We start from the raw sequence: 23,806 nt of genomic DNA on the forward strand, positions 1-23,806 counted from the left end.
CCAGGGGTTCTGGGTACGGAGTACAGCGTCGGCCACGACCCAATCGGCCAGAACCCTGCAGGCTCGTCTTCGTGCACTGTCAGGGGCCCAGGCACACCCACGCATCCCCCGCATAGCAGCGCGCGCCCCGCAGGCCTGGACCCCACTCTAGTCCCCGCCCTCTCCGGCAACTCACCCAGGCGCAGACCCATCTCTCACAACTCTCCTCAGGCTCCACCCCCTTCTGCCAGCTTCCGCTGCTCTGGGCCTTCGCGACCGGAACACCGCCCCTTCTTAAGCCCAGGCCCCGCCTTTCAACCTTCCGGCCTCTTAAGTGTCTCAGCCCCGTTTTGCCCCGGAGTCTTTTCCTGAGGGGAGACTACGTCAGCACGTTTTGGCGTGAGATGGTGGTATTCCGGTGTGTTAGAACAGCTTCCGGCGGGGTCTGGATGTTGATGTCCTGCGTCTGACGCCTTGTTGCACTCGAAGCTGAGCGAGCTCCGGAGGAGTGCGGAGGAATTTACGTGTTTGCTGCGGTAACCTCATCAGCCTGCCAAGATGGCGATGCAAGCGGCCAAGAGAGCGAACGTGAGTGTCTGGGACTTCTGTCGAGGAGGGGGAGCACTTCGCTGCTGGGCTCTCTCAGCGGCGTAATCAGAGCATTCTTGGCCTCCTTCCGTCCCCTAGGCGGGGAAGCCCAGAAGTTACTGACCTGTCGGGGGATTCCATTCTGGACCGGTCCTTAGGGATGCGCTCCTTGAGCCACACTTCCGCCCCTACCCCTTTTGAGAGTTCCTTTAAGTCTGTTATCCTAGGGTCAGTGATGGTGTTAACAGCCTGTGTTGCTTCACCTGCACCTGGGACCCGGCGTCAGGACCTTCTCCTTGGCCTAAAAGTCGGTAGCACAGATGAGTCCGCAATAAATAACTTATGCTTAACAGGCAGCTGGAACCTGGAAGTCTCCTTAGATCATGGAGCTTTTTGGATCCTTCATTAATGTTTTCAGTGATAATTTTGAGCGTCTAGTGTGTACCAGACTTGAGTGATAGGAGACAATAAATCAGTCATATTTATTGAACACTTACTATGTGCCAGACACTAGTCTAGGTATCGGAGATACCTAGAATAAAACAGAAAGGCCTGCTGCTTACATTGTAATATTAGGGAGTCGGGGTGTTATGGAAGCCTAAGAAAAATTGTCTTTGGAGAGAGAGTAGTCAGCTCTTAAGATGCTGAGAGGTACAGTAAGTTGAAGACAGTTAAATATAGTGAGATGAAGATTTTTGGTAACTTTGATGATAATCATTTCAGTGGATGAAATGTGGGATGCGGTGGGATGAAAAGAAGGTAGAAGTTGAGAAAATGGAGACAGCTCTTTCCACACATTTTCTCGTAAATAGGGAGAAGAGAAATTGGATGATAGTTAACTTTTTTTAGGATGTGTGATATAAGGTGTATTTGTATGCCAATGAGAATGATCCAGTAGAGCCGGAGAAACTGATGATGTAGGAGAAAGGTGGGTTAAGTTCAGGAGTAGTTTGGGGTAGGTGAGGGGTTGGCATAGCAATGAGAGGGAAAGTGGCTGGATATGGATGAATGCATATTGAATATAAGGTACTTACCATTTGGTCGCATCTATTTTCTCCAATAAGCAAGAGCCAAGGTTATCACCTGGGATGAGCAGGGAAGAGAGGATACAGCTCAGCTCGGATGTTAGAGGGAGTGGTGATGGTAAGGTTTGACGAAAGAAGGGAAAATGTGATATAGTCTCTTGCAGAGTGAGAAAGCAGATGTACTAGAGATGTATATTGTGATTGTCTGACAGTGTTTATCATCTATTTGAACTTAACCTTAAATCTTAAAGTCTAAAACTTTATTGTACTTATTTGTTTACCATTTGTCACCACCACCAGTTTGAGGGCAGGGAATAAGTATCTTATTCTTCCATTTATACAACACTTAGGTTAATGCCTGAAGTAGTTGCCAGTTTAATAGTTATTGAGCAAATTAATGTCTAGTTTGTAATTAAGTACGTTAATAAGAAGCACAGGAGTGAAATCTGGACCGGAGATACGTATTTGAGAGTCATAGACTCAGTGTGGAAAACGTGCCTGGTTAAGAGAATGTACAGTTAAGGGGAGTATACAGAGAGTCAAGAAAAGAAGTCTAAAGGTGAAACTCTGTGGAAGAGCCTATTTTAATGGCAAAGAAGACTGAGAACAACTAGCCAGAGAGTTAGGAGGAATCCAAGGAAATAGTGTCAAGAACAGTCAAAAACGTACTAGTCAACAGTGTCAGAAGCCTCAGAGAAATTAAGTGGATGAGAATTGAATACTATACTCCAAAAAAAAATTTTTTTTTAAATTATTATTATTATTATTATTTAGATGTTGGGGGTAGGAGTTTATTAATTAATTTATTTATTTTTGGCTGTGCCGGGTCTTCATTTCTGTGCGAGGGCTTTCTCTAGTTGTGGCAAGTGGGGGCCACTCTTCATCGCGGTGCGCGGGCCTCTCACTGTCGCGGCCTCTCTTGTTGCAGAGCACAGGCTCCAGACGCGCAGGCTCAGTAGTTGTGGCTCACGGGCCCAGTTGCTCCGCGGCATGTGGGATCCTCCCAGACCAGGGCTCGAACCTGTGTCCCCTGCATTAGCAGGCAGATTCTCAACCACTGCGCCACCGGGGAAGCCCCCAAAAAAATTTTAATGCAAAAAAAAAAGAACACTGCAAGTGAAAGGTCTTAATGCATAAAAGCATTTTTCATCAGCGTGCTGGAGTAGGAGCTAGACTGTGGTAGGCTGATGAGCGTTATGAAGTAAAGAATATAAGCAGTGAGTACAACCTGCCTCTTTTCAGATGCTTGACTGAGAGAAAAGAAAAAAGAGCAAGACAGGATAGCAAAGAGAGGGCTGATAAATTCAGGAAAGGCAGAAAACTTGTCTTTTTTCCTTCACTCTGTAATCCTAATACCTTGCCTGGTGTATATATAACGAAGGCACTCATTAAATATTTGAGTGAATGAAGAGGGATCCAAATAAGTGTTTTGTTTTGTGTAAGTTGGGAGTACATAAGCAGCTGCTCACATGAGTAATAAAAGAAGCCAATGGTGAGGGAAAGGCTGTAAATTCAAAAGAAAGAGATCATTGATAGAACAAGTTCCTGAGAAGACCAGAGAATGGTCATCAGTGGGAGTTTTATTATCCAGCAAACAGGAACAGTTCCCTTGTTCCTTCCCACACATGTCTGCGGCATTGAGGACTTTTAAATGAGGTTGGAGATCTTTGTTTACCTGTAGTGACTGAAAACCTGGGTTTTGTAGTAGCCCCTTATTAGTTCCTACTAATAGTCCTCCCTAAAACCAATGCTTTTCCAAAGAGCATGCCATTTTCAGTGATATCAGATTATAATTCTTATTCTTGGCTTATAAAAATTATGCATCATCTTTATTAGAATTTATTATGAGAATTTAAAAAAAATGATAGCACTCCTGCCTCTGATTATAATAACAACACATTATTTTTCATTTTAGATTCGACTTCCACCTGAAGTAAATCGAATTTTGTATATAAGAAATTTGCCCTACAAAATCACGGCTGAAGAAATGTATGATATATTTGGAAAATATGGACCTATTCGTCAAATCAGAGTGTGAGTCTTACTGAGACTTTTGAAATGTCGTTTAAAAGAAAATGATTGAAAAAAAAAAAGAAAATGATTGCATAATTTATAATCTCAGAATTATAGCTGACAGAGGGCCTAACCAAGAGCCTAGAGACCAAGGGAAAAGTACCTACAGAGACCCTCATGATCCAGCTCAGTGAGAGCCAAGAATGGTAGCTGTGAAATTATAGAGAGCATGAAGTAGTAATGAGTGGTTTGAGGCGAATGGATGGGAAGAGAAAGAACCAACATTTATTACATACCTACTATTTGTTAAGAAGTACTCTACTGTGGGTTTTATATGCATTAACTCTAACTCTCTCAACACTCTTCACCATCTCCTTTACTGATTCCAGAATTTCTGAATAAGCTGTGCAAAGGGATTTAAAAGTAACAGAAAAATGCTTTTTTTTTCAACTATAGCTTTCTATTGAAGATTTAAAGGTATGGGGCAAAATAATTATAACATAAATCCGTGTTTTAATTTAAAGATTGGGGTTCATACCTTCATATGATGTTTAACATCTCCTGTATGCCAGTTGTCGTAATAGGTGCTTTTGTTTGCATCACCAACACTACAGCCCTGTGTGGAGGTGAGAGTGTCTATTTCACAGGTGAGACTAAGGCTTAGAGAGTAAAGTACCTTTCTAGCTTCACACAGCTATTTAGTGATAAAATCTTCTGATTCTAAATTGAATCTCTACACAGTACCACAGCTGCTGTCATTTTAACTAGTATACATAAGCCAATTACCTGAGTCCATCTAAGAGGATTTCTAAGCTTTTTATTTTTAATTGGAATATCCCTTTCTTAATACATTTTCTTTTATGACTTGAGAGTTCCTCCGTGGCTTTTAGAACTCAGATCTTGAGGACTCTCCTTTACAGTGATCACTATCCCTCCAGAGCTAGAAATATATCATCATTGGTACTCAAACAGGGATGAAAATGAAGTGTTATAGAGCAGCTGTCCTTTTTAGGAACTCTCTTTGCATATTTGATAAAAGCTTTTGACCCTTTCTACAGAATACACACAGCGTTTTGCAAGTGATTTCAGTGGGTACATGGACTCTAGGTTGAGAACTCCTGTTCTAGACATACAAGAATAGTGTACAGAAGAATCCCTGACTTGGGGCTCAGGAGACGAGATTCTACTGCAGGCCCTTTTACTAGCCATGTGACCCTAGACAAGTTGCCCAGCTTTTTCCTCACATGTAGGATAATTGGTCACCTTACCTGGCATGTAGTAGACTCGCGGTGCTTTGAACTTTTTAAAGCCCTTTCATACTTGTTACATCTTTTGATTATTAAAGCCATGAGTAAGGTGGGACAGGTGATGGAGCCTGATGTCACTATTTGACACATGAAGCAGCTGAAGCTCAGAGAGGTTAAGTTACACGATTAGGTTTTCTTATTTTCACTTTAAGCTTTTACCACCAATCAAGAAAATAATGTTGACTCAGTGCTTAACATATAGTAGAGAGCAAGTACATGTTTTTAATTAAAATTGCAATGTGGAGATCAAGATATTAGGTTGATAATTAGGGGCTGGGGCGCTTGAGATGGAGAGTCTTTCTTTTTTTTACATCTTCATTGCAGTATAAATGCTTTACAATGTTGTGCTAGTTTCTGCTGTGCAATAAAGGGAATCAGCTATATGTATACATATATCCCCATATCCCCTCCCTCTTGAGCCTCCCTTCCACCCTCCCTATCCCATCCCTCTAGGTTGTCACAGAGCACCGAGCTGATCTCCCTGTGCTATGCGGCTGCTTCCCACTAGCCATCCATTTTACATTTGTTAGTGTACGTATGTCAATGCTACTCTCTCACTTCGTCCCAGTTCCCCACCCCCACCCCCGTGCCCTCAAGCCTGTTCTCTATGTCTGCATCTTTATTCCTGCCCTGCCACTAGGTTCATCAGTACCGCTTTTTTAAATTGAGATGGAGAGTCTTTAAAATGCAATTAGCGCCTCTCCCTCTTCTACTTCCTAAGAAGATGTAAGAGGAAGGAAGAGAGATGCTTTTGTTTTGTTTTGTTTTGTTTTGTTAGCTTCCTGGAGAAAAGATGTGTGAGAGAACTGATAGGAGAAAGTAGATCTCCACCCTTCAAATGCTTATTAGCACTTGCTGAATGCATAGCACTGTGGGAGTAAAATAAAATACAAGGTCATGTTTGCCCTTAAGGAACTAAAATTGTTGTTGAGTTTTTTATGGTTTTATTCTGAAGGAGAAATTAGGTAGACTTTTTGGGAAAATCTTTGGGACAGTGTTTTTTTCCTTTGGGTAGTCCCAATTTTCATACCTAAAGCATTCTAGAAAATGGTTAAAAGTCTAAAGTCCAAAAGTTGTTAGATTATTTGCAGAGAGTAAAGAATATTATAAAATTTTTCGTCAAGCCCATGTAACCTGACAAAGTGGGAGTGTTTGATGACACTGGCACCCTCCAACCACCCGGCACCCTATACCTATCCCATCCCCTTCTACAGGAAGCACAAGCTCTGACCAGGGCCCAAGACTGTAGTCTCGTCCTAGATCAAATCTAGGCAGGTGCCTCCCCTTCCCATGGGGCCCACTGCCTTTCCTTGACCCTCTGCAGGGACTGTGGCAGTTAATAAACCTTATTCTGCAGTTGCATTGGGTGGATAGAACACAGATGGAGGAAAGGGGATCCATCTTTAGCCTACCGGAGCATAGGCTGGATGGGACCTCTGCCAGCTGTCCCCACTCACAAGCACATGGCCATCTGCCACCTGCAGTTTGTTGCTCCTCACACTTCCCTAGCTCCTCCCCTAACGGAAGCTGGTGAGGTGAGGAGAGGAGGAGGCAAGGAACACCTACACAAGAAGCAGCCCCATATCCATGAGTGAGATCCAGCTTCCGCTTTCCACTTCCAGCCACCTTCCAGCATTCTGCTCTGGCTCACAGGTAACCCCACCAACAAGCACACTTCAAACCCAATCCCTCCAGAAACCCAGCGCTTTTCTCCAGCTACACAGGGCTGTGTAATGCATAAAAGTGCAGATAATATTAAAAATGAATGTGTGACCCTTGTTTTAAAAGGGCAGTGAATCTTGGGGGAATTCCCTGGTGGTCCAGTGATTAGGACTCCGAGCTTCCACTGCAGGGGGCACAGGCTCAATTCCTGGTTGGGGAACTAAGATCCCGCATGCCACGTGGTGCAGCCAAATAAATAAATAAATACATAAGCAAGCAAGCAATGAATCTTCTAAGAAGAGTGGAAGAAACTACATTGGCTCTTTACATTGGAGGATATCCTTTCCTGGCCGTAAAGGATGGTGGTTGCTGTTTTCCTGTGTATCGTTTATAATTTTGCTGTCTTCCTGGTAGGGGCTTCCTTCCAACCCCACCTCCTTCTACAGACACAAAATGGTTTTATTTTTATGGATTTGGTAAATTTTAATAAAATATTACCCAGAAACTTTTGTTCCCTACATTGACGGAGATTTTTTGTTTTTTGGGGGGGCGGGGTTTGGCCGCGCTGTGTGCTATGTGTCTTAGTTCCCTGACTAGGGATCGAACCCATGCCCTCTGCAGTGGAAGCTTGGAGTTTTAACCACTGGACCGCCAGGGAGATCCCGAGGTCATCTTATTTTTAAGGACTGGAACTAAAATTAGAGTGAGGGAGAAAATCAGAATCTTTAGAAACAAGGGACTAGTGTGGTAAATAACTAAAGTATTGGTTCTGTTGCATAAATGCATAGTAAGAAAAACCCCATTCTAGACACTGCTGACTAATCACAGCTATCACTCCCAAGGTAGCATACTTTCCAGTGTAAATTTGAAAATTGATTCTTATATGAGAAGTAGGAAAGACTAGAGCAGTGAACATGAAAACTGAAAGTTTCAAGCTAGTTCTTTGCTGCTATTGCTTTAGTAGCCATATTAGTATTCTTGATATAACAGTAAGTTTAACCTGAGTTATTTTACTTAAATAAAAACAAAAATTACATATTTTGAGAAATTATAGGCTTATCCAGCATACCTATCCATAGTATCTATTTCCTTTAATGGTTTTCAGGTATATGTGTATTTTAATTAAGTCTGATTCAACTCGGTAGGGGGAACACACCTGAAACTAGAGGAACAGCTTATGTGGTCTATGAAGACATCTTTGATGCCAAGAATGCGTGTGATCACCTGTCAGGATTCAATGTTTGCAACAGATACCTCGTGGTTTTGTACTATAATGCCAACAGGGTAAGTATGGCCACGGTTCTCATCACTTGGGGACCCCATGTAAGAGTCAGTAGAGAGCTGTACCACCACTAGGGGAGATGTGTACCCTGAGTTCTTTTCTAGCTACTGCTATTGGTGAAATTCATTTGACTGTAGATTGGTAACTGTTAACTTTGGTGCTTACCACATTTTCAGGCATTTCAGAAGATGGACACAAAGAAGAAGGAAGAACAGTTGAAGCTTCTCAAGGAGAAATATGGCATCAACACAGATCCACCAAAGTAAACGTTTTCTGCATTTTCATTTTGGACTGTTTAAAACCCACGAATGACCACCACTACCCTTTTTTTTTTTAACTAATAGTGAATGTTGTGATTTCTTACTTGAGATTCAAAAAGACCTCCTTGAAACTCTGATATATTTTAGAATATATTATGTTAATAAATTTGTAGCTTTTTGTAAAACATGTCAGTGTTTTATCTTAAAATTTCTCCTCCTGTATTATAGCAGAAAAAAAATAATAAAACAGCAGTTGAACCATAGCAAGAATTGTTCAGTGGTAGGTGGTCCTAGAGACTGAGTTTCTCGAGGATGGGGACCTTTTGATATTCTTAATGCCTCCAGTGACCAGTACAGTGCTTAGCCATCAAAGGAACTTGTTAAGAGTATTGTTATTTATTGAATGTCTATTAATAATGAAATCTCCATAACAACTTAGTGAAGGTGTAGGTATCTCCACTTCGCAGATCCAAAGCTTATCATGTTGAGTGAATGAATAAAATGCTTACATAAAAAGCTGCTTTTTACTTTTTTTTTTTTTTAATACTTTTTTGGCCGCACCTCATGTGGGATCTTAGTTCCCCGACCAGAGATCGAACCCGAGCCCCTTGCATTGGAAGCACCAAGTCTCAACCATTGGACTGCCAGGGAAGTCCAAAAGCTGCTTTTTTACATCAACTAGTTATTAGCCACATGAGTACACTTGAATACTTGCTTTACAGTTAACGACATACCTTTGTCAGTATGGGTACCCTTGTCCTTACAGGTTTATTCTAGAAATGGTCGTTCAGATGACAGCACATGGTTAGAAATGTGAGAGCAAGCTGCTTGGGTGGTGCTATTTGTTGTTACACGTCTAAGATGTATTTATGTACTTTCCCCTTTAGTTAGTAAGTGTCTGTGTATATTTTGGACCTTAGCTCACAGTATATCTTTGCCATAAATAAAATACTTAATGTTTATTCTTATAATCACAGACTCCCATGGCGTGGAAGTAGTATGGTTATTACCACATTCATCATAGCTCAGCAGCTTGGAGGAGATAGCTATAATTTTCTTTTTATAGTTTAGGCATGGGCCAAATGGAAAAACATGGACTAATTGTTTTGTATATAACTATAGCCCAAAATCAATTTGAAGAGTACAAGCACTGAATCATTTAAATGGACAAAAGCCTATTCTACTTTTAAATGTATTTAGCTTTCAAATCTAACATTACTGTAAGAAAATGGGCTATTTTATACTTTTTGTACTGTCTTCTCAAAGCCTACTATTGAAAATGAAGAAATAATTGTCTTATTTATTAATTATGTCTGAGTGCTTTTTGAAAGCACTGTTAAAGAGTAGAAAGAGTCATTTCTATAAGGGCAGGAAGATGACAAAGGAGCCACAGCTGTAATTTTCTTGTGAATGTTTTTATGAGTTTCTTACTAATTTTTGTAATGCACAGTGTGCTTTTAGGTATTTACAAATATAAAAAGAATTTTCTAAAAGACTTTTTAAGGGGATGACAAATTAGACTTATAGTGTGATTTGTCTAAATGGCAGACTGACTTGCCCCTAGTATAAGTTGTTTTAAATTAATAAAAGGGGAAATTCCTTCTACTGACAGCTACGGCTGGTCTGTCATTTTGATTAATATATCTGTTAGTTGAATTTCATGACCTGAAGTTAAGAGTTGAAAAAAATGCCCTGTAATTGTTTGGAAATTTTTTAGCATGTTCCAGTTATGTTACAAGAACTTTAATTCAGTGGACAAATACTGAGCCCCTGCTCTATGCCACGTCTGTGTGTAGTAAAACGCTGAGGACATAGTTACAATTAGTCCTCTGCAGCAGGCATTGAAGGCGCAGTTTTAAGAGTGTCAGTAAAGCAGGGCCTGTGAAGCCTAGCATCATATCCTCTTCAGGTGCTAGCCAGTAGGCATTTGCTTTTCCCCCCACCTCTTCTTAGTGTCTCCTGTTACCACGTTGGCTATAAATACTCTAGACTGAGATCTTTTTTGTGACTCCATAATGGGCACCTGAAATGGTCCTTGGTGCTATTTTTGGTTATCCTATTGGTGTCACAGCAGAAAACGTGACTGTCTTTTATACAGGCTGAGTTCTGAGAAATTATAGACATGTGTATCATTGAGGAAAGCTAGGAACCAAGACATTCTGAAGGAAACCCCCCCAGAAAGGAATGAGTGCAGCACCTTCTGACTGGTCTGGTCCCACTGCAGAGGTGAGCACAGGGACTGGTGATTAAAAGCAAAGCAGCCCCTTTCTCATTTCATTTTCTGCATCTTAAAGCACTGCATCTTCATTAACTCCTCAGTCCTCAGCAGGGGAATACAGCCAGGACTTCTTGGAGACAAAAGGGATACATAAAATAATCAAGATGTTGTGTCCCCATATCACATGTATCATCATGTGATGTGTTATCAATGAGTCTATGAAGGAAACTAACAGTACCTGTTACCTGCCCCTCCCTCAGTCTTGAAACAATTCCAAGACATCGCTGACAGAATAACTCTATGGCCAAGAGCTTTTCTCACCCATGCCAACTAAAAGAAAAATCTCTTAGCTACATTGCCCCAGGCTCCCCTGACGTACACTAACGCATATCAATAAGCAGGCTGGTTGTAAAACCTAACTGGAAAGTCCTGTAAGTTACAGTAAATGTAGATTAAAATAAGCAGCATATGTGGAAACAAGTTCAAAGTCATACATTCTTCTCAGAAGTAATTACCCACTGTAAAGTTAGAGCAAATCTAGATGAAAAAAAGCACACATTTATTTTCAAAAGTAACTTCCTACTGTGAGTGAGTGTGTGGCTCTGAGGCCTAACACACCCTCATTTCTTTAGGTGCACAAAATGCACTTTTCCATCTTTTTCAAGAAGGGAGCTCATCCTTCTTCTAAGTCCAAATGTAGATTTCATGATTGATCACCTAAAGTGTTCAAATCCCACATTTGATTGCTAAACTGTGGGTTTTGAGCACAATGTATTCCTTTAGTTACTCCGAGGGGAATTCTGAGCCTGTGAGGTGAGTGGCAAGTCGTAACCTACCTTGTGGGGCTGCTTAGAGGATTGGTGGTAATTTTATTTTAAAATTAGAAAAAATTAAAAATAGAACAAGGGCCAGCAAGTACAATAGGTACGTCGGAGCTACAGGTATCCCCTGCTTTTCGAAAGTTCGCTTCACGCTAATTCACTTTTAGGAAAGACCTACAGGAGTACCTGTTTTTGCTGCATGAAAGAAATCCAGAAAGGATTTTTGCTTTTATGAAAAAAGGAGAAAAGCAAAAATAGCGTTCAGAGCCACTATAGAGGCAGTATGAACCCTGAGCAGTGAAAGTGACACCACCAAGCTCCTTCCCCGAGAACTATACTCAGTATCTCGGCATTAAGCTGTCATAGCTTTGAACTGTGTCTGTGAGCATCTGTGCTTTTGTCTCGATTTATTTCATGCATCCGTAAGCAAGATGTGCCCTCAGGTAATTGCTTCTTCGCTTTATACCATTTCAGCTTACAAAAGGCTTCATAGGAATGCCCTACTTTCTACTTTCAGATAGTGGGGGGGAACCTGTACTGTATTTATTATCACTCTCCTGGCTACTTCTCCTTTCCACTCTTTTCCCAAGGGCAACTGACTTATGTGGTCCTTAAAGCACTTTCTACCTTCAATAAGGATGGACAGGAATTTGTCAAGCACAGAGCCTTTATTTTTCATATCATTTCCAAAAAGGACATCGTTTAAGTCAGCAGAATTTCTGAGAAAGAAAGTGACAGCAAAGGCAACTGGCTCAAGTCCCTCTGTGTACACCGTGTACATTTCATGTCTGAGCACCTTGTGTGTCTGGCTTAAGTAAAGGTAAGGCAGTGTAAATTGTGCGAACAAGAAATCTGTTCTGTGATCAGGAATGGCTACTACATGCATCACGCAAAATGCACAACCTGAAACATTTCAATCTGCAGCTGAAGTTTCCTCAAGCAAAGATGCGCGTGAACAATGACAGAACACATACAGAGCAACTTGGGCTGAGAGAATGGATAACGCCTTGGGGCAGTGAGGTTAGCGCACTGATCAAGAGCCCCAAGCAGGAGGAGCCGTCCCAGTGGCAGAGCAGGCTAGGAGGGTGAGCAGCAGCCATCTCCAGCCACCTTCAGTTCCTTCCTGCCTTCACTCTAAGTTGAGCAGCTCCACGTCAAAGATGAGGGTGGCATTGGGAGGGATGACACCGGGGTGGCCCGTGGCTCCATATGCCACATCAGGGGTGCAGGTCAGCTTCGCCCTCTGCCCCAAGCTCATCTAGCAGGGATGGGGGCAGATGGGGAGAGGAGAAAGAGGACCCAGCTTGATTTAAAAGAAAAAAGTAAGGTAACTATGGCATTTTCCCAAACCATCCTCATGGTAACTCTGAAGATCTGAGATGAGTTTTCTACGTGGCACATTGAAGTGTTGCTAAGAGTTGTAACAAATGCAGATTGTGCCTCAGACTAACAGAGACTTGACTGCGGGAAAATAACTTCTAAAAAGTAGTCTCAAATTCATTCATCCAACAAACACTGCTGGTTATTCAATTAGTGTATGGCCCAACACTTCTATTTGTTCATAATTTTTCCTTCTTCTTCCAAAGAAGCCTAAAGAGGTGTATAAAGAGCACATGTACATGTACATGCTCAAGTAGGTGATAGAAGCAGTTCATTAGAGAGATTTAGAGATTAGAGGCCACAGCAAGGAGCATCACATGACTTCATAGAGCAAAGAAGAAGAGTTTGAACCAGGGCTCATCACAGCAGTCCTCAAGAACTTCTCTGGGGCTTCCCTGGTGGCGCAGTGGTTGGGGGTCCGCCTGCCGATGCAGGGGACACGGGTTTGTGCCCTGGTCTGGGAGGATCCCACGTGCCGCGGAGCGGCTGGGCCCGTGAGCCATGGCCACTGGGCCTGCGTGTCCGGAGCCTGTGCTCCGCGGCGGGAGAGGCCACAGCAGTGAGAGGCCCGCATACCGCAAAAAAAAAAAAAAAAAAAAAAAAAGAACTTCTCTGGCATTAGTGGGATAACTGGTGAAATTTGAATAATCAGTTTTAAAATTTGGAATAACCAACTCAAAAATTTGAATAGATTGGTTAATAGTATTGTATCAATGTTAATGTTCTGGTTTTCATCACTGTACTATGGTTATGTAAAACATTAACATTTGGGGAAGCTGGGTAAAGAGTATATGGGAACTCTACCTGCAATGTTTTTGCAAGTCTGAAATTGGGTGGGTTTTTTTAATTTTAAAAAACAAATCACCTTGGCCTCCCCCACCCCAGCTCTTCTGCTGCCTCAGTCCCAAACAGCTGGTAGCTCACAGGCTTGCTCAGAACTAGCTGGGGAGATGTGCTTGGGATGAGAACCCCCAGTGACAAAGGAGTCATGCTGGCAACTAAAAGGGTGGGGCCACAAAGCCAGGACTGAAACTAGGTGGCATCGCCATGCCCTGACAGTGGAGTCAAAGCAGTAGTGGGTCTGTGATAGGGTGAGGGTGGAGGGCAGAGTGCTGAGCCCAGACCCCCAGCTCCTCAAATCCCCCTTAACAAGGATCCTCATCCTACCTGGGCTGCGCCCTCTTCAAAACCCTTGATGACTTCCTGTTTGCCAATTCTGAACTTGAAAGGTTTGTTTCTGTCTCTGGATGAATCGAATTTCTTCCCATTTTGAAGCATTCCTGTGAAAGCAAGGATAGGGTGGAAAATAACCGTGGTCATGAGCTAACTCCCAGTTCAGGTTCAACATGTCTAAAATGGAATTCCTATTCTGTACAAACCGTCTGTCTTTCAGTCCTCCCCATCCGTCCTGTTGGCCAAGCAAGAAACCTGGATACTTCCACATACAGCCTATCACCAAGTCCTACATATCTTTGGAGTCCAGCTATTTTCTCCATTTCTATTACCACCACCCTGTGTGCTCATCAAGCCACCATGATATCTCACCTGTGTACAGGAACCAACTCTAACTGGTCTTTTTGCTCTATTCTTACTCCTCCATTCCATTCTCCGTACTGTACCCAGAATGATTTTTTTTTTTTAAACACATACCTGATCCTATTACTCCCTTGCTTAAAATACCTCAGTAACTCCCCAGAGGCAGAATCCAAATGCCTACATTGTATGCAGGCACTTTAAGATCTAGCTACTGTCTGCCTGATAACCTTCTCTCTGCCCTCCCCTTCCTTCCCTTCCCTGCCCTATTCAGGTCATACCTTTCTCAAGTACTTCTGCACATTGCAACTTTTATCATGGAGCTGCCTCAACCTGAAGGTCTGTTTTCCCAGGCATTTCATCCTCAGGTTGAGTCCGCACCTGGTCTGCGCAAGGGTCCCCCAACATGCAAAACCCAAAGGTCATATCATCCTTTACTATAGTGAACTGTAACTGTAAAGTGACCCAGACAGGGACCTCCCTGGTGGTCCAATGGTCAAGAATCCACCTTCCAATGCAGGGGACATGGGTTCGATCCCTGGCTGGGGAACTAAGATCCCACATGCCGCGGGGCAACTAAGCCCATGCACCACAACAAGAGAGCCCGCGTGCCACAACTAGAGAGCCCATGAGCTGCAACTACTGAGCCCGCGCGCTCTAGAGCCTGTGTGCACCACAACTAGAGAGAAGCCTGTGCGCCACAATGAAAGATCCCGCATGCCGCGACTAAGACCCGACACAACCAAAAATAAATAAGTAAATAAAATTTTTTAAAAAAGTGACCCAGCCCGTCAGTGGTGGCCTCCAGACCTCATACAAAAGAGATATGTGAACCCAGAACACCCCAAGTGTTGTCTTAGCAGTTTGGCGCACCCCTCAGCCTCCAGCTGCAAATACCTTGTCATCCCTGATGTACATGTGTTGTCTCAGTCCAGCTGCCTAAGACCCAAGAGCTGCTTTTCTATTTTCTGTTCTTACTGGTGTCTCTAGTTCAAAGATCAGACATTCTGTAAGTGATGCTATTCCATGACTTCTTGTGGCCCCTGGACCACAACAGAAGGCAATTTGGGACCAGAGAAAGGCCTAGCCTGTAAGTTCAGAGACTGGATTCTGACTTCACTCTGACACTAACTCATTGTGTGAAGTGAGGCAAATTACTTCCTCTCTCATGGCCTCAGATTTGCCATGTTTAACATGAAAGGTCTGGGCCTGCTCAGTATCTGAGCATCTGTGATTCCACTTCCTAATTTCTACAACATAAATGTATAAAAGAGACATTCTTATTTACCTATTTTCTGGGCAGAATAAATTGTGCTCTTGCCCTGGGTACTAAATCAGGCAAAGAAGAAAACCCTATCGCTACACAGAGATGCACACAGATGGATCCTTCTGTATCAAATATAGGAGATCAAATACAAACTCATGCATACAGGTTGCTAAGATATTCAGAGATGCGCATGCATGCTCACATGCATATATGCATAGACCCTCAGAAGAAAACCCCGATGGCCAGATGCTAGGAAAATATTTAGATACACAGATATAACACATTCACACAGACACATACTTGTACAATACACATATGGATATGTGCACACACACATTCACACACTCCATTTAAAGACTGATTTGCTCACTCCCTAATTTCTTCAGGTTTCATATGACTTAATCCACTTCAGACGATATACTGTTATCTACTGCTGCAGATTCATCCAAAACCATGCAGTCCAGAAACAGACCCACAGATACATGGTGACCTGATTTGACAAAGGTGCTACTGAATGCAATGGATAAAGGATGATTTTTTTTTTATTAATGTTGCTGGATTGACGGCATATGCATATGGGGGAAAATGAAACATCAAAGTGAACCCCTATTTCACCCACACATAAAAATCAATTCCAGATGAATCACAGACCTAAATATGAAAGATAAAATAATAAAGCTTCTATAAAAAAAAATAGAAGAACATCTTCATGACCTAGGGATAGACAAAGATTTCTGAACTGTACTAACTATAAAAGAAAAGACTGATGATATGTAGGACTTCGTTAAAATTAAGAATTCTGTTCAAAAGATGCCAATAAAGGAGTAAAAAGGCAAGCCATAGCATGGGAGATATCTGGAGTAGGTGTAACCAACAAAGGACTCATATCTAGGATACAGATGAACTCCTACGAATCAATAAGAAAAAGAGAGACCACCACATTTTTTTTTTAAGTGGACAAAATTTGGGCAAACTAACAAGGATATCCAAATGGTCAGGAAGCACGTGAAAAGGTACTCAGCTTCATTAATCATCAGGGCTGTGCAAGTCAAAACCACCAGGACAGGCCAAAAATAAAACAAAAACCTGACAACACCAAGTGTTGATGAGGATGTAGAACTGGAATGCTCAGATGTTGCTGGTATCAGTGGGAACTAGCACAACTACTTTGGAAAGCTGTTTGGCAGGATCTGCTACATCTGAGCATAGGTATAACCCTGTGCCCCGGCAATTCCGCTCCTGCATATATATAGGCAACCAGAATGCCTACACGTGTGCACCAAAAAACATCACCATTCATAATAGCTAAAAACGAACAACAATCTCAATGTTCATCTACTGTAGAAACGATAAATTGCAGTATATTCATACAATGACCTGTACAGGAATAAAAAAGAGCAAACTACTCTGGATAAATCTCACAGACATCAAAAGTGAAAAAAAGTGACATAATGAGTGAAATAAGCTAAACACAAAAGAGTACATACTCTACAATTCCATTTATATGAAGTTCAAAAACAGGTGAAATCAATCCACAGGGACAAAAAGGTAGAATGCTGTTTACCTCTAGGGAGGTGTAATGACTGTGAAGAGGCAAGAGGGGGAGTCCTGGGGGTGCTGGAAATGTCTGTTGATCTGGGGGGGGGGTGGCTACATATGTGGGATCACTTTAGAAAAATTTCATCGAGCTGTACATCTTAGAGTTATATTCTCTACTGTGTTTATATATAATAAAAAAGTTTACCAAAAAGTCCCCTACAGTCTCCTGCTGGGTTTGATGAGACAGTCCCTCCCCAGACCAGAGCCACTCGTGGCTGATGTTAGTATTTAATGCACATTGCCTCCTGTCTGTATGTATTGTGAAAGGTCTTTGCAAAAGGATGTTGTGGTTTGAGTAACTTGACAAGGACTGGTCTGTCTGCAACATGTAGAACAGATAAATCAATTACACAGGTCAGAGGCCCCAGAAGACTCATGGTAATTAGGCCACATCACCAGGAGATAAAACACAGCTCCAGCCCACTGACGTCAGCGACCAGCAACACAGCTGTTGAGAAATACCCACACTGTCTGCCTAGAATCAACCTGGCACTTCACACGGGCCCAGAGGATTGCTAAAAATGGTCCCATCTGACTATGTCCTAGGAATTAAACTGGCCTTGCTGTCTGCTAAGTGGCTGTCACCAAGTTTGCCACGTTGGGAAGCAGGTCACAAGGCAGAGCACGCAACCCCCGGAACAAACATCTGCTTGTAACCTTCCCACCAGCGGTCCTCAGGATCTCAGCCCACCTGGCCTTCCAGTGCAGATCATCCAAGAGGGCTCAGCAGAGGCGGGGCCTGCTCTGGCCACACAGCCACTGCCACCCGTGCCTCGCACTGCGTCAGAGCCTCCAGTTGACTTCTTGCCCTCCCCCACCACCCCCAGCCCAATGAAGGTAGGGATCCTCTTGTTTCACTTTTGTGCCCCTACTGCTCAGCACAGCATCTCACACACAGTAGGTGATCAATAACAGTAGGCTGAATTGAATAGTCTGTTTCTGAAAAAAGAAAGGGAATTCTCAGGAAGCTGACCTCCTCTGCTCTAATAACACTGTAGGATGAAAAGGGAGTCTGCAGGGAGGGTCAGGGCTCTCAGAGCTATAAGAGGAATTTCCAAGTATCAGACAGCACCAGGAGGGCCAGGGCTCCACCCTGCCTGCAACAGACAGAAGGGGAATGGAGGTGGTATATGAGGGCAGGGGTGGGCTTCCCTGGTGGCACAGTGGTTGAGAGTCCGCCTGCCGATGCAGGGGACACGGGTTCGTGCCCCGGTCCGGGAAGATCCCACGTGCCGTGGAGCGGCTGGGCCCGTGAGCCATGGCCGCTGAGCCTGCGCGTCCGGAGCCTGTGCTCCGCAACGGGAGAGGCCACAACAGTGAGAGGCCCGCGTACCGCAAAAAAAAAAAAAAAAAAAATGAGGGCAGGGGTTAACCTTGCAAGCCCCCTTTCTCATTCCCTCAAGGCTGGCTGGGAGGAGTTGGGGATAGCTGGTCAGAGGGACAAGACTTGGCTGCCTTGGGCTCTGGGCCTGGTCTGGAGGAGCTGATACCTCTGGAGAGGAGTATCAGAGGAGTGACCTGCCTGGGGAGCGGCAGGTCTGGATGAGGGCTCAGGGAGTGAAGCCTACCTGTGTAGTGCACCACACACGTCTGGCCCTTCTTGGGGAATGTCCTTCCTGCAAGGAGACATGAGGAGAGATGAATAAACAGCGCATTGCAGAAAGTCGCCTGGGACATTTCAGGTGTGACTGTGACCAAGAGCTCTGGCCCACATTCCCCTCCATACCATGGAGATGCCCATGGTTCCAGTTCTGGCTCTGTGCTTAGTACGAGCCAGATTAGTCACTTTACTTCTCTGGACTTGATTTGAACTTTATTTCCTTGGGTTCCACAACTCCACTGTCTCCTGGTCCTTTTCCTTTCTTTGATTGCTCATTTTACTTTCCTTCGTCCATTCCACGAACCTTTCTGACAGCCTCCTCTCTGCCAGGCCTGGACTAGATTCCAGAAACACAGAGCAATCTGTGAACTCACAATGAGGTTAGGGAAACAGACACATAAATAATAGATTATAATGCAGGGTGATGACTGTGCACAAGGATGAATAAACACAATCATTCATTCACAAATATTTACTGAATACCTGCTGTGTGCAAGGCCTGGGCCTGATCTCGGGATACACCAGTGAATTATACAGACAAGATCCCTACTCTTTTGGAGTTTACATTCTAATGGAGGGAGACAAACAATACTCAGATAAACAAGACAATATAGATTGTGATAAGTTCTCTAAAGAAAATAAACACAATGATAAATTACAGAGAGATACAGTGGGACAGAACATTTTAGAATGGGTGGTCCAGGACAGCCTTTCAGAGAAGATGATGTTTCAGCTGAGACTTGAAGGATGAGCAATGCGCTGGGAAAAGCACTGCAGGAAGAGGGAGCAGCAGGCGCACAAACTGTGAGGCAGAAAAGGATCGGTGCATTTACAAAACAGTAAGGAGCCTAGATGACTGGAAAGAAGGGAAGGAGGTGGAGACAAGTGGGGAAGAGCCAGATCATACAGGGCCTTGCAGAGCTGGATTTAATTCTAAGTGCAGCAGGAAGGCACTGGAGGTTGTAAGCAAGAGAATGACATAATCTGAATTAAGATTTTATAAGATCATTCTGGCTGTGTGTGTAGGATGGACAGTTAGGCGCCTGTTGCAATAATCCAGACAGAAAATCAATGATGGCTTGAATTAAAGTGGTTGGCAGCAGAGAAGAGAGTAAAATAGATTGGAAATATACTTTGGAATTGGAGCTGACAGGGCATGCTAATGGCATGGAGATGGGGTCCAGGATGAGAGAGAAGGAGAAAACAACCACGATGCTTGGGTTTTAGGTTTGAGCGACTAGAAGGATGGAGGAGCTGATTCCTGAGATGGGGAAGACTGATGAGGAACTGATTTGTGCAGGTGGCAATCTTAAGATGCCTCTTAGACATGTGAATTTGTACTACAAGTAGACAGATGGAGAGTCTGCACTGGAGGTATAAATTTGAGTGGGATTTAAAGCCTTGTGAGGGCTAACAGCTGAGCCAACATTTAGATGGGGGCCCTTGGGAGGGAGCACCTGACTGACTGAGCAGCAGGGAAAGTATCAGAGAGGAGATAATGGTTAAACTGGGTCTTAAAAGATGAGTAGTTTACCAAGGAAGTTAAGGGAGATAATTTGGGAAGAGTGAACCACATGTTCAAAGGCTTCAAATCGAGCAGTGGTGGGAGCCCGTCTGGTTCCCTGCTGTGTAATCCTAGGGTCTAGCACACAGTATATGCTCAATAAATATTTGCAAAATGACTGGTATATTTAACAACTGGCAGGCAGCTCGATAAAGCCGGAGGAAAAGTTGGTGGGGCGGGGGGTTAGGTACTGGTAGTAAGAGATGAGGCTCTAGTGTGGAAGGTAACAGGAGGCTGTATCACTGTCTGCCTGGAGAAAAAGTAAGATTAATTAAAACGTTTTATGCCCAGGGAGGGGCATGGTCAAATATGCATTTTAAAGAGTGCTCAGGCTGTGGTGGGGGAAATGGTGGGGGTGGGGTGGGAGGCCAGATGGAAGGCCAGGAGGTGTGAATGGAGGTGGGGAGACCAGTTTAGAGACTGTGCCGAAATCCAGGTGAGAGATGATGGTGGCCTGAACTAGGGCAGGGGCTGAGGAGATGGAGCCTTAGAGATTATTCAGCAGAAGAACTTGGCAGGATTTGGTGTGAGCTCCACCAAGGCAGGCACCCCCAGCACTGCAGCGTAGTCATTGAAATATTAATTGGTACATTGCCCCCTCTGGGTTATAGCATGGTAGCTGGCCCTTCTGTGTTTTCTTGACTCAGGGGTTTAGAATGAGCTAAAAGCAGAAGGCCAAAGTTCCTCCAGGCTTTCCCTAAAAATCTGATCCCCCTTCAAGAGAAAATGCCCCTTGTCTAGTCAGGGAGGGAGGATAAGTAGAGAAAACTCTAAAGGCTTCTTTGAACCAGGGAAAGGAGAAGAGGCCTGGAGGCCACTGGCAGAACTCTATGGCAGTGCCCTGGTGGGTAAAAAGGCCTCAGGGAGATGCTTCCTGGGACGCAGCACCATGGTTCCCAGCATGGAAAAAGAAGCCTGCAGCCCATGGGTGATCCAAGGTTGTGGCTGGGACTTCTAGGGACCACTGCTTTTCAATAAGGAGGGTGGCCAAGAACCAAGAGACCCTCCAATTTCCTGGGGGTGGGGGAGTGTCAATAATGTCTGACATGCAGTTTGCCTGTCAAATCCTGCAGAAATGAGGGCTCCAGTCTGAATTAAGGTTGGTTTAACTAAAGAAATAGCTACTCCTGGCACATCCAGACTCAATTACAGAAGGGTGATGCCTGTAATGTCTGGCTTGGGAAAGTGACTGGTGCCAATCCTGAGGCAGGAAACAAGGGAACACAGAGGAGTGCTAGGGAGTAGGGAAGACCAGGAGCATGAGTTCTGTTCTGGACTTGCTGACTTTGAGGGATCCGTGGGATGTCCAGATAGAGGCTGAGCAGCAGCTGGATAAATGGACCACCTGGAACTCAGATTGGAGGCCTGGGCTGGAGGCTTAAGTTTGGAGACCATCGGTTTGCAGCCCATAATGAAAGCCATTGGAGTGGACAGGATGGCCGGAGAGGCTGAGTGGGACAGGGAGGATAAAGCAAGATGCAGAGGCAGTGGAAGAAGCGCTCCATCATTCCCAGACTGGCTCGGTCCCTACAGCGTCTCAACGCCCAGATCGCAGGGGGCCGCCCAACCAGAGGCCGGGAGGCGGGCGCATTAGAAGGGGGCTGCCCCGAGCAGAAGAGACCCCAAAGCATGTCCTTTCCCCTGTTTTCAGACCTCACCCAGCAGGGCAGGGAAAGCGGAGCTAAAAAACGGCCCTAGGAAATCAGGAGTAGCGGATAATCGAGCGGTTCTAGCCGTGGGCAGCGGCAGCCCGAGGCCCCCGGGGTGGTGGCGGGCCGCAGACCCCAGCCTCCCAGCCGCCGCCTTCGTTCCTCTAGGTGAGCAGGCGCGTAAGGGGATGGCGAAGGATGTGTGCTAGACATCCAACAGTCCCATCTAGGGTCTTCTCCCGCCTCCCCCATCCTAGGCCAGCTCTCCCTGTTCAGCACCCTCCAAGCCACCTCGGAATCGGACCCCCGCCCGCCGGGCTCCGCCCCGAGACCCCTCCTCCTCCCCCGGCTCCGCCACCCGGTACCGTCTCCCGGGGAGATGGTCTCGATCTCCACGCCCATCGCAGTCCCACTGGCCCCGCCTCCGAGGGTCCCCGCTGTTTCCCCGACCCCGGCTCGGCTCCGGCCCTGGCCCACTGGCGCTCCGGCTTGCCACCCCGCCGCCACTGCAGAGTCGGAGGAGGTGCGGCTGGAGTCGGGACCTGCGCGGGGAGGGGCCACCGGGAAGGGGGCGGCGGGGCGGAGCGGCGCGGAAAGGTGGGGTCGACCGGGGCGGGGCTCGGGGGAAGGGACCCTGACGCGGCTGCTCGGGAGCTTGACCAGGCTATTGCAGGAGGCATGCAGACACTCGTGCATCCACCCACCCATCTATCCATCCATTCATCCATCCATCCGTTCAACACATATTTATCTAGCACCTACTCTGTGTTAAGCTGGGGTGAGGGGGGCCAGTCAACTCGGTCTCACAGACTTGGGGGAGAAGGCCGGCAACTAAACCAACACTTTTATTAACTGAGTTCACTGCCATAGCGTTCAGAGCGTCATGGAAGCACCAGAGAGGTACCCACCCCAGCTAGGCTGTCCGAATCTGCAGGGGCAAGCTGAGGGGTGGGGGCGGGGGGTGGAGGAGAAGCCAGTAATTACTGACTCTCCCCCACCTACCCCCCAAACCACTGTTCTCCATCCTGCGTAGTTCTGACGTACGCACAGGCGGACTCCCACGTTTCAAGGCAGAGAACTGTGCCCTGGGGATACCGGCTGAATTAAGACAGAATTGCTGTCCTAGAGGAACTGAATCTGCGATGGGCAGGGACACAAACAGTTACGGCGTGGAGAGATTTAAGCTGTGGGATAAATGAATGAATGAATGAGTTCTACCAGACCCTTCACCTCCACCCAAAGGAGACATAAGAATCTGGAAAGGTATTTTTTGGAGAAGGTAACATTTGTTTGAAAAATGAATGGGACTTTCTCTCTCTTTTTCCTCATTCTTCATGCATTGTTGCAAAAATTGATATGAAGCTATGATTCTTCCAGCTATGGTGCTGGAAGATAGGCATGGGGAGAAAAGCCTGAGCAAAGAAGAGTGGGCCCTAGAGGTGTTCTTCTCCTTCTCTCCCAGATGGTCGGGGCAGAAACTTCAGGTTATCAGCATCGCCGAAGGAGGGTTGGCTGTGTGTTCAAGAAACACGATGCTCAACTGTACTGTGAGGGTCAGGATCTGAAATTCCCCATGGGCGGCCCCAAGGCGTGGCCCAGAGTCTCCCAGGGGTATAGCCGGTCTTAAGCCTAGTGACGCACTAGCTTCTTGAACTGTGGCCATGGTCAGGCACTTTTGGGGTAAGTGTAGAATAACGGTTTGTAATTAGCACAGGTCCATGGAACGGCTTCAGTATTTTGTGTACGGAAAAGAACATTTTTCTGAGGAGATTTTATCTTATTTTAGAGGTCCTCGACTCCTTCCCCAACAACCCCCGCACCCCTAAAAAGGTTAAGAATCCGTGTTGACTCTAGGGCTCCCGGACTCCTTCTTAGACTAAGAGAACCGATGAGAAGTGGGGGAAGGCGCTATACCTTTCAAGGGAGAAATTGTAGCAGGCTTACCTTCGGCGGCGTTTCACGGGGAATACAACTCCCAGAGGTCCGTGCGGCAAAGCCCGAGCTTATTGGCCAATGGGAAAGACCGTCTCATAACGGGACACAAGCAATAGCCAATAGA

At 45.1% G+C, this 23,806-nt stretch overlaps 3 protein-coding genes across 7 annotated transcripts in view; 1 reads left to right on the forward strand and 2 right to left on the reverse strand.

The window, feature by feature from the left end:
* LOC308628135 (protein FAM228B) overlaps positions 1 to 200 on the reverse strand; it is a 59,217-nt gene extending 59,017 nt beyond the window's left edge. Inside the window, exon 1 of the mRNA XM_081254798.1 lies at positions 176 to 200. The gene's annotated coding sequence lies outside the window, so the exon portion shown is untranslated. The remainder of the gene's footprint in view (positions 1 to 175) is intronic.
* Positions 201 to 328: 128 nt separating this feature from the next.
* Positions 329 to 8,301, forward strand: SF3B6 (splicing factor 3b subunit 6). Its single transcript, XM_081254801.1, has 4 exons — positions 329 to 567; positions 3,508 to 3,626; positions 7,720 to 7,858; positions 8,033 to 8,301. Exons 1-4 carry the CDS (start codon positions 538 to 540, stop codon positions 8,120 to 8,122), a joined length of 378 nt encoding a protein of 125 aa, XP_081110927.1. The 5' UTR covers positions 329 to 537; the 3' UTR covers positions 8,123 to 8,301.
* Positions 8,302 to 11,828: 3,527 nt separating this feature from the next.
* On the reverse strand, positions 11,829 to 23,702 carry FKBP1B (FKBP prolyl isomerase 1B). 5 transcript variants are annotated; one of them, XM_081255007.1, is made up of 4 exons: positions 23,692 to 23,702; positions 18,503 to 18,550; positions 13,703 to 13,815; positions 11,829 to 12,413 (listed from the first exon to the last, which is right to left on the reverse strand). In XM_081255007.1, the coding sequence occupies exons 3-4, from the start codon at positions 13,811 to 13,813 to the stop codon at positions 12,285 to 12,287; spliced, it is 240 nt and encodes a 79-aa protein (XP_081111133.1). In that variant the 5' UTR covers positions 13,814 to 13,815; positions 18,503 to 18,550; positions 23,692 to 23,702; the 3' UTR covers positions 11,829 to 12,284. The 5 variants fall into 5 exon arrangements, with proteins under 5 accessions (XP_081111133.1, XP_081111130.1, XP_081111134.1 ...); XM_081255004.1 differs by lacking the exon at positions 23,692 to 23,702 and adding an exon at positions 22,113 to 22,220; XM_081255008.1 differs by lacking the exon at positions 23,692 to 23,702 and adding an exon at positions 18,661 to 18,901.
* Positions 23,703 to 23,806: the final 104 nt, after the last annotated feature.

Source organism: Mesoplodon bidens, assembly GCF_964165515.1.
Source record: "Mesoplodon bidens genome assembly, chromosome: 14".
Taxonomy (NCBI): Eukaryota; Metazoa; Chordata; class Mammalia; order Artiodactyla; family Ziphiidae; genus Mesoplodon; species Mesoplodon bidens.